The sequence below is a fragment of the Lactuca sativa genome, chromosome 4 (genome assembly GCF_002870075.4).
Source record: "Lactuca sativa cultivar Salinas chromosome 4, Lsat_Salinas_v11, whole genome shotgun sequence".
Classification (NCBI taxonomy): domain Eukaryota; kingdom Viridiplantae; phylum Streptophyta; class Magnoliopsida; order Asterales; family Asteraceae; genus Lactuca; species Lactuca sativa.
Genome location: NC_056626.2, coordinates 359,243,831 through 359,255,092, shown reverse-complemented (window position 1 = coordinate 359,255,092; position 11,262 = coordinate 359,243,831). Strand labels below are relative to the sequence as shown.

The 11,262-nt window shown below is 39.8% G+C and overlaps 1 protein-coding gene across 1 annotated transcript; it reads right to left on the bottom strand.

Annotated features, from left to right (window-relative positions):
• Positions 1–4,182: 4,182 nt before the first annotated feature.
• Positions 4,183–4,563, bottom strand: LOC128133715 (uncharacterized mitochondrial protein AtMg00240-like). Its single transcript, XM_052771239.1, has one exon. The coding sequence runs from the start codon at positions 4,561–4,563 to the stop codon at positions 4,183–4,185; it is 381 nt and encodes a 126-aa protein (XP_052627199.1).
• Between the last annotated feature and the right edge of the window lie 6,699 nt (positions 4,564–11,262).

Below are 11,262 nucleotides of genomic sequence, written 5' to 3'. Positions count from 1 at the left end.
AAGTGTTCTTCGGGTCCACGGATCCTTGCACATTTGTGCTCACCGTGCCTAAACCACCTGTGAAAGATGAAAGCAGAGTAGGATTTCCTGGGCTTCCTCGGTCTCCTTGACCCGTGGTCAAGTCTGGCCTCGGCCCAGTTCTGGCATGAGCGAAAGAAGTGCCCTATGGGCGGGAAGGTGTTTGTAGTGTTTAGGTAACAGAAAAAAGGATGGAGCGCAACTCCTCTGTGGAAAAGACATGCAGTCAGGAAGCCCTGTAGACCATAGGCTGTGGACCAGTGTCATCCTCTTGGGGGTTCACTAGGGGGAGTCTCCACGTAGATGAGAATCAGACTCACTTTCTGAGTCTGACCCGAAAAAGATAGAGGTATCGAATGGGTGTGCAGCCACCCCAAGGACTACTGGAGCCTTTTGAGAGGCTTCAGCATCTGTCCGGTCACGCATATGGCAAGAAGTTTCGGTTGTTTTCCTTTTCTTGAGAATAGCGATAGGTTGCATATCCTCATCTGAATCAGTGCTAGATACGGTTTGGGGAGGTTTTGTCTTGCGTTTCTTGGAGGGTGCGGTTCATTTTGGAGCATCCTTCTTAGGTGTGCTTTGTTTCTTCTTGGATGCCAACGACTTTCTTCTTTGAGAAAGGTTGGATAGCGTAGTGGCAGAGGGGATTGCGGTACCCTCAAGGATAAGGGCTGCGGATGGAAGAGGCGGGGTAGAAGGGTATGGGGCAATACCCTCCGTAGCCTCAATGTGGTCTAAGACATCAGTAGTCTCAAGACCAAGAATAGTAAGAATATGGGTGGGAAGCCTGCGGATCGGTCCAAATAAAGTTTGGTCAGAAGAAGGGTTGTACCTTTTTAGATCCTTAGTGACAAAGAAGTTGATGTCACTGCCCATGTTAATGCCAACATCCGCATGCAAGTCTGAGATGCATAGTGACCAGAATCGAGCAAATGTGAGCTTTGTTGGGTTCTCCCTTGGGTGCTCTTTAGGGATATATTTAAGGAAATCGTGATATTGCCATATTTACACTTATTTTTAGGCAGTATTTAAGTACATTTTTATTAATAAATTGATAATATGCTTAGAATAAAGATACTTATGAGTTTAAATTGTTATTTTCAGTCAATACAAAGGATTTTCGAAGAAAGGGACCAAAGGTGACAAAATGGGGAACATGGGAGGCTTGGAAGACAAGAAAATAATAAATTCACGATAAGAGCTAATTTCACGATGTGGCGATGAAGCCCACGACGTGGCATGGGTGTTCAGAAGATAAGCATCGCGACGCGGAGGATTTCCTTGAAGGATACGGATTGCTTGAATCCCACGACGTGGCGCAACCTGGCCACGACGTGGCGCGAGTTTTTAAGCATTATATAAGTTCTGATGATTATTACGAAAAGGGAGACTGGGGGCAGAAGAGAAAGAGTTCCAGGAGACGAATAAGAACAAAAGAAAGGCTCTGGAAGAGGGTTTTCAACACCAAAAGAAGTAAAGGTTTATTTTTAGAACATGTCTTTCATTAGTTTTAGCTGTGTTAGTTTAATTACTATAATGAGCAGCTGAATCTAGCTACTCTTGTTTAGCTAGATGAAGCTTTGAACTTAAGAATAGTTATATGATTATGGATTAAGCTTAGTTGGTGAAAATTTGCTTGTGTTTGATTTGTATGACCTAGCATGTTAATATTTGTTTATCTAATTGTTTAATTACATGTTCTGTGTAGCTTAGTGACCATTAAACTGCATGAACCTGTTTACCTAATAATTTAGTGAACATTGAATTGTTAGAGCTAGGATTGACCAATCTTAGTTAATAATTAGAATAAATAAAGTTTAGCTGTGCTAGAGAACGAGAATTGTGATCATAATTGCGTTTACACAACAAATCTTATATAGCATATTTTCAACTATAATTGGTTCTGTGTTTAATTATGTGTGAACATACATGGTTTGACATGAATTAGTTAAATATTGGTAAGATAGAACTAAATTACTAATATAATTAAAAACCAACTTAGTAATCCGTAATTGTTAGCTAGCCATAAGGGAAAAGTGGATTCAATCTAAACAAGAGTGTGTGTTTTTACTTATTGAATTGGATTTAAGTTCATCTGATCTTGTAAAATCAGATAAAACCCTTTATTAAATCTGTTAATAAATTAGGTTAATTTAATAGTAAGTAAATTAATTAGAACACCGTTCCCTGTGATCGACACCCGACTTACCTAAGCTATACTGTAATCTGACTAGGTACACTGCCTATAAGTGCATAGATAGTCTAAGTTTGTTAGGTTATAAATATTAAAATTAGTGGGTACTTTTGTGCACATCAAATCGTCCCAAAGAATCTGCCCATAGTTGACATCGTGGCCGGTGAAGATGCTCCACACCAATTCTAGTAGCTTTAATCCCATGTTGTCGATGCCTTTTGTTCTGCCGGATAGACAGCGGATGACGAAGTGGCACACAAACTGCCAAACCGCAGGTAGTTGGTTCTTTTTAAACTCACCAATCCCTCGGATTTGTTTCGGATACCCCATCTGGTAGAGTGCGGTTGTGACGTCAGACATTGACGGTGAGAAAATCTTGATGGAGGGGTGAATCAGAAGATTAATGGAGGATAAGAACTTCTCTTTGGTCAAGATGACCAAAGAATCATTGATGAGGTTGAGATTCACTTCTTGGGGGTTCTCCAATGGACGATATGCAGAAAAAGCACATTTGAAGAGTGTTGACACTGGAACGACGTCTATAAAGGCATTGAATGGACCAAACAGAATATGGTTTTTGAGATACTTGACCATAAGCTTGGTTGGGGCATTGTATGAGGGGTGATCTTCAAAAACTGCTCTGAAATTGCTTGAAGCTATCATTGGAGAGTCGTAACCAGTTGGATTTGCAGAACCTGAAGCCTTGGATTGCTTCTTAGATGCACCTGATTTCACCATTGTCAGAGAAGAAAAACGGAGTTCTTGAGAGTTGTGGGGGTTTTGAAGGTTGGGAGAAAACAATCAATAATCAGAGAGCGTAAAGGATTATTGGGGAAGAAGATGGGTTTATAAAAAGGGGTGAAAAGGTTTTAACCCTAGGTAAAAAAAAGGTAGAAGAGGGTAAAACGTCGATTGGGGTTTTTTTGAGGGGAAACTATGATATCTGGATTAAATCTCAGCCACATAAAATTAAAAGGGATAAAAAGGATTTTGGGAGATTTCCAAAAAGGGTTTTGCATTTAATGTAAGGTCAGACACATGTCAATACGTCAGGTAATTGTGGGGGTGATGAGAGAGAAAGTTGTAACGGATGGGACGTGGTAGGGAGAGGAAAGGACAAATTAAGGATGAGTTTGTTGGAAAATCGTTCTTTTTGTCATCATAAATAGGTCTGACACGGGGTTTATACAGAAAGAGAATGTGACATTTTCTAAAGGGAATGTTTTATTTTATATAATGTAGGATCATTAAATAGCACACAAAGATTCGAGAGTTGATGAAACAGTTGGGAAATTATCAAGATGGTCGAAGATGGAAACATCATTGCGGTTGAGAATCTTCATAGCGGATGAAAAAAGCATTGCGGTTGAGAGTCGTCATCGCAGATGAACAAAGGAAAGACTGTAGTGAGGAACTGAGAGGAAAACACTTGTACAAAAATTAGTAATAACAAACCATTAGGACCCATGAGAGATACCTATGACATATGGTTGTGGTACCTAGACTACGGTACCAAAACCATCTATCATATGTAATTCTCAGTTAGAACCGCAACGGAGACCAAGAATGGTTTGCGGTAGCTAACAATTCAAAAAGAATTGCGGGTCTGGATTCATCATTCCTAGCATTTGTAGGAAACTGTTGAGTTTTGTGGAGTCGAGCGCTTTTGTGAACACATCAGCAATCTCTTCATGTGAAGGGACAAAGCTGAGTTCAATGTTACCTTTCAAGATGTGGTCTTTGATGAAATGATACCGTAGTTCAATATGTTTGGTTTTTGAGTGCTGAATCGGATTGTCAGATATAGCAATAGCACTTTTAGAGTCACAATATATCGGTATCCGCATCATTCTATACCTATAGTCCATTAGTTGAGTCTTCATCCAAAGGACTTGAGAGCAACAGCTGGTTGCGACCACATACTCGGTTTCTGCAGTTGATAGAGAAACATAGCTTTGTTTCCTTGAAGACTAGCTGACGAGACATTCTCCCAGAAATTGACATCCACCTGAAGTGCTTTTTCGATCGAGCTTGCATCCGGCATGATCTTCATCTGTGAAGGCTTGTAGGCTGAAGTCATTGCCTGCGGGGTACCATAGACCAAGAGATTTGCTTCCTTTCAGGTACTGGAGAATCTGCTTGGCTGCGGTTAGGTGAGATGCTTTCGGGTTAGTCTGATACCTTGCACAAACACCAGTTGCAAAGGCAATGTCCGGTCTGCCTGCGGTGAGATACATCAAAGAGCCTATGATGCCTCTATAAGTCTTGTGATCCACATATTCGCCTGAGGGATCAGCAGAGATCTTATAACCGAAGGCCATGGGGACCTTAGCAGATGAACAATTGTCCATTGAATATTTCTTTAATAGTTTAATGGTGTATTTCTCTTGATGAATGAATATGCCTTGCGGTACTTGTTTCACTTGAAGACCTAGAAAAAAGTTAATCTCTCTATTCATGCTCATTTTGCACTTGTTGGTCATCAGCTTAGCAAATTCATCTACCATGCCTTGATCAGTCGAACCGAAGATGATGTCATCCACATATAGTACCATTATAAGATGATCACCATTTGCTTTTCTGAATAGTGTGGGATCAATCACTCCTCTCTTGTACCCGGATGAGACGAGGAATTCAGAGAGTGTCTCATACCAAGCTCTTGGGGTTTGCTTCAGACCGTAGACTGCTTTTTCAAGCTTGTAGCAGTGATCTGGGAATTCAACATTTTCAAATCCTAGAGGTTGCTGAAGATAAACTTCTTCTTTTAGTTCCCCATTGAGAAAGGCACTTTTAACGTCCATCTGGTGTACCTTGACGTTTGTGGGCTGCGTATGCAAGAAAGATCCAGATGGCTTCCATGCGTGCTACCGGAGCATACGTTTCATCATAGTCAATGCCTTCCAATTGACTATAGCCCTTGGCAACAAGCCTTGCCTTGTTTCTAATTACCGCACCAGATTCATCCAGCTTGTTTTTGAACACCCATCTAGTGCCAACGATGGAGTGACCACGTGGCTTCGGAACGAGCTGCCATACTTTGTTTCTTTGAAATTCTTCAAGCTCTTCTTGCATTGCTGCTATCTAGTCTGGTTCAAGCATTTCTTCTTTGATCGTTCTGGGCTCTACTGAGGACATAAATGTTGCATAGTGGCAATGATCAGATAAGTCCTTAGAAGACCGAGTCTGAATACCTGCGGATGGGTTGCCGATGATTTAACCTGGTGGGTGGTCTTTCGACCATACATGAAGATGTGGCAGCAGATGATCAGCAGTTGTGGTAGAAGGAATATCTTGGATATCAGAGGAATCTGCGGTTGGGGATGGCAGTTCCCCCTGAATTTGAGAACATCCTGCTGAATCATCTTGATCTATTGGAATAGAATTTTCTTGAGTAGCCGGGAGAGGTTCCCCCTTGATTGCGGAAGGGAGTTCCTCTGGAACCTGAGAAGGTTCCCCCTGGACTGCAGATGGGAGAGTGACAATCCTTGGATCGGTTCTAGTGTCAATATTCTCTATGAATTCATCATCCGAATCCGAAGATGTGTTTGATGGTAATGCTTCTCTGCGGGTAAGAAATTGAACAACATCAAGTACTCGAACCTCAACGGTTGCGACTAGTTCTGGAGTAGAGCTTTCCCCCTGAACCGGAGAGGTGGAAGTATTGAGAGATACTACTTTAGATAGAGACAGTCCAGAAACATCATCATGTTATTGTTGAGTTGCGGGTGACACAAGAACTTCGGATAGTTTTTCCGTTTCAACAGGATCGAAAAGATCGTCATAATTGACTTCAACTAGATTTAAGAGTCCTGAAGAGGCAGGAATGTAACATTCCATGATCGCGGTGGTTTCTGAGGACGGAGGGGCGTCGCGGATGTGAGAATCATCAAATTTCACATCAAAGCTTTCAATGATCAGCCTTGTACGTCTGATAAGCACTTGATAAGCAACCTTGTTAGTGGAATAACCAAGGAAGATTCCTTCGTCAGACTTTGGTGCAAACTTGTTGAGTTGGTCTCTGTTGTTGATCACGAAGCATCTACATCCAAAAATATGAAAGAAGCGAACATTTGGTTTGCGGTTGTTAAGACCCTCATATGGTGTTTTATTGAGGTGTTTGCACACGATACTTCAGTTTTGAACAAAGCATGCGGTTGCTACTGCTTCAGCCCAGAAGTAAAGAGGAAGATGGGCGAAGTTAAGCATGGATCTGGCTGCTTCTACTAGTGTGCGGTTCCTTCTTTGTACTACACCATTTTGTTGTGGTGTATAGGGTGCTGAGAAGTTGTGAGAGATGCCTTTGGAAACCAAGAAACTGTTGAGAAGATGATTAGTGAACTCGGTTCCATTATCACTGCGGATGCATCTAACTGGAATCTTGATCTGAAGTTCGATTTCTTTGATGAAGTTGATGAAGATCTGCGGTGTCTCTGATTTGAGTCTAAGAAAGAAGACCCATGTGAAGCGTGTGTAGTCATCAACAATAACCAGTATATACTTTTTGTGGTGAAGACTGGCTACGGTTGAGGGGCCGTAGAGATCAATGTGTAACAGCTCCAGTGGTTCAGAAATAGAAGAGTCCATTATCAGAGGGTGACTTGCTTTTGATTGTTTGCCGCATTCACAAGCCGGACAGAGAGTATCGTTGCTGAATTTGAGAATGGGGAGACCGCGGACTAGCTCTCCAGTGACCAGGTTGTTGATGTACTGGAAGTTGAGATGAGTTAGCTTGCGGTGCCAGAGCCAGCTGACTTCGGATACAGCTTTGGATAGGAAACACAACCGCGGTCTGCCAATGATTAGAGAGACATCCAAAGGATACATGGTACCTTCGGATCAAGATTTGATCAGACATGAGCTCCTATCACTTGTCATTACGTAACAAAACTGATCATCAAATTCAACACGATGTCCTGCTTTACATAGTTGGCCAACACTGATGAGATTGTGTTTAAGGCTTTCTACATAAGCAACCTTCTGAATGGAAAAGTTCCCCGTAGTGAGAACACCGTAACCTCGGATGACACCGTTTGCATTGTTGCCAAACGTGACATTTCCACCATTGCATATCGGCCTGAAATCTCGAAGGTACTCTAACCTTCCAGTCATGTGAAAGGAGCAGGCACTGTCAATTAACCATTCTTCTTCTTGTTCCTCCTTGCACAAGGCCTGAGAATTACACGGTTAGTTTAGGCATCCAAACAAGTTTGGAGCCAGGGACAATTGATATATTTATAAATAATGCATAGTCAGAGGTTGCATGGACAAGTCTCTTTTCAACTTTTAGACCTAGTCCTGGGTGTTTGTTCAGATTTGGATTGTTGTGAGTTTTTGAAAAAATACGAGGTTTCTGACTTTGATTCGATTTGACATGAGATAAAACCTTTTGATAACTACACTGACATTTACAAAAATAGATTTTGTCATTGAAAATGACACTTTGCTTGGTCAGCGGTTTATAGGATGAATTGGACTTGGTGCCGGTCCGAAGTGGGTAACTTCTGACATGTGTGTTGTTTGGTTTCTGAAACGTTTGTTTTGAACGAGGTTTAGCACGTGTAAATCTTTGAGTCCATTTAGGTGGATTTGGTAAGATACCCTTCCATTTGTTGAAAGTTTGTCGTGATTTTAAAAGTGTTGGAGTGGGTAAAATTCCTTTCCAATTAGGGTCATTTGAGGAATAGACCTGAAAAATGTAGTTTCTAAATGACTTGACACCTTTTTGGGTTGTGTCAGAAGTAGTAGGAATGACTTTTGAAACAGGACTTTCCTTTTTGCTTGTTTTCATGAAAGAAGAGTTTTTTGAAATGTAGTTTGTGAAAACAAATTTTTCTGGACTCTTAGATTTTGGAATTCTGACATGTTTCTTATTTTTTGAAAAACTTTGTCTGTTTGTGCCTCGAGATCTAATTTCTTCTTTGAAAGCCTTTTTTGCCAAAGATTTTGGTGAACCGCAATCATAGTTATTCAACTGTGGTTTCCTGGAATTTTTTGAATGATTTTGAACACGTGGGCTTGAATCATCAGAACTTGAGGATTCTGGGATTTGAGAGCATTGACATACTTCAAAATTTTCTATGGGTAACTCATGAAATATTGGCTAAAGAATTGCGGTTCCTTGAACTGATGACTGCGGTAGAGATGACTTGACTACCGCAGAGTAGATCTTAGATGGAACTTCGGTGGGACACTTGTGGGACATTTGACTATAGTGAGAGACATTGTGGTCTGAGGACAGAGATGGAAAGTCTTTTGAGACTTCGGGGCCCTCAACAACAATCTCTTCATCAATTACGGATGAAGTTTGAGAATGTGGATAAGTGGTTCCACAGATAGGAATTTGATCACATGTGTGACCCGAAACTTCAGGCACAATTTCCTCAATGACACAATTATTGCTTAAATTGTGCAGTCTACCGAAGTGAGTTTTGATATCTTTAAGAAAAGTCTTGTCATTGATAGGGAAATGAAATTCTTTATCAGGAGAGACATATAATCTGTCTTTGTTGAACCGGGGTGAGGAATCCATTGCGGTAGGATATCCATTTGAACAACCCCAATTATATGTATTGTCCACGGTTCCATTGTTTACCAAATTTTCAATAGCCTCACTTTCATTAAACAATTTTTCAATTAAGAGATTTAAGCATACAATTTCTCTCTGAGCTAAATCTCTCTGGTTCAAAGTTATCTCTAATTGGGTTTCGCTTAACATTCTAGCATCTTTTTCTAACTCTAGACCCTTCTCTACCATAGCCATCTTAAGCCTTTTGTTGTCCAGTCGTCCTCTCACATGGAACATCTCTTGGGACGCAATGTTCTTCTTATTTAAGGCTTTGTTATAGTTGTTGGATAAGGTGTCTAAGTCCATAACTATTTCTGGTAAATACTTGACTCGACCCGGTATGGTCCATTTGGGTTGCATGGCACCATGCAATTGGATAAACTAAATGAGAGGAATAACATATAAGGTTTATTAATATATTATAAGTGCTAATATATTAATAATATTATTTAATTAGTTTTGATCAAGAATTAATTTAGAATTAATTAAGTGATCAAAAGAATAACTAATTAAATATATGGGTAGATTATGTAAATCTTCCATATCTTATATAGTGGGCTTAAAGGCTCCATGGATTATCAAGTTGGGTTCCACCCATAGGATGTTCCATGGATGCTCCATGGAGTTAACCCATGGATTGAGAAATGAAGAGTCATGTTACATTAGGGTTTTACCTAATGCAACACACTATATAAGGACCATGTCTCTCCCCAAAATCGGCTACACTAGTGAAACAAGAAGGCTTGGCGGATTTTGAGTGTGTTAGAGTATTCTCTCAGGTTTATACTTTGCATTTGGTGTTGTGTGAAGCATTTGAGGCATCACACTTGAGGTGCTAGGCTCACAAGGTTTCAAGGAACACTTACAATAACAAGGTATGTAGTTCTATCTATTATTCAAGTTAAAATTGTTCCCCATGTATGCTAGATAGGATCATAACCTTGGAAATCAACTTTGCATGATAATTAGACAAACATAGATCCAAGGTTATTAGGGTTGCATGTACACTTAGGAAGTGTTAGAATGCTAAAAACCCAACAGCGGTATCAGAGCCTAGGCTTGTTTGTTTGTTATTTGTGCTAAATAGTTGAAAAAGTCGATATTTTTGCAATCTAACTAATGAACTCGTCGAGTCCATGGGGGGACTCGCCGAGTTCATGTGAATCTTCAACCTACTCGCCGAGTAGGTTTATGCACTCGGCGAGTAGGAGCCTCAGATTGCAGATTTTCGACTTTAGTTGCTGGAAATGGACTAGAAACATTACCCTAAACTGTTTTGGTACTTGAAAACCTGTTTTAGATGGTGTAGTGTCTTTACTAATCCATTTACAACAACAAGTTATCAAAATTACAAAGTTTTAAATGTAATTTTTGATTCATGAAAGTGTTCATATTCATGTTCTTGATCTTATGATGTTTAGATGATCATAGGAATTATTTGTAACCTATGTGGTAGATTAATTCATGATCATTATGTGTTTTAATGGAGTCCATAACTTGTCCTCAAGTTATGGAAAACCAAAAGTCACTTTGTTTAAAAACCATTAAAAGAACACATGGGTTATCAAAATGAAGAGTCTTCATTTTTAATACCCTAATAAACTCAAAGTTACAAGAAATGAAAAGTTTTGAAAGTTTACAAAACTTGCCCTCAAGTTTTGGAACAAGTAAAGTCTTGATAGGGCAAGTTTTGGAACAAGTAAAGTCTTGATTAAAACTTTAGTTCCAACCCTTAGAATTTTAAAAGTTAAAATTCAACCCTTATACTTATAATATTATAAGTTAATAATAATATATGTATAAGATTAAAGTCGTCTTACCGCTAGTACGCCTCATTCACGAAGTCGGTCTATAAGGTGGGTATAAGGTTGTTGCCTATAAAATGGCAACTTAATGGGTGTCCACTCTCACCCACCGCTTACTTGACTGGTGGAGGGTCGTTAGCCGAACGGGTAACACAAGGACTTATAAATTCTCATTAAAAGTATGATGAATATTATAAAGTAACTAAATGTTTTATTAAATTCCCAATCTTAGTTACTTTAGGAAAAATGTGAATAAGGTGCTAATCCATGAAATTACACTTTACACTTTGTCTAAGTCGTTAGTGGAGCGTGTGTGGTTAACCGGCACACTAACTTGGACTTAACTAGGTAGGTAAAGGGTGACTTAATATTTATCATAGTATCGATGAAGCGTGTGTGGTTAACCAGCACATCGATTGAGGGGTAATTTATTAAGGGTACCAAGTAATTTGCATGGTTAGTTCACACCTCGTTTTGTGATCCTCGGCATCCCAGTCACAAAACTTGGAGGGCACACTCGAGATTGAAACATACCTTTGAAAAGTTCATTGAATCTCAAAAGAATCTAGGAGTTTCTTAGAACCAAATTAAATATTTTAATATTTCGACTTTGGTGGAAATTGGTGAATTGTCATTCACCTACCTTTCAAATATGTTATTACTTAGATTACGGCATACCT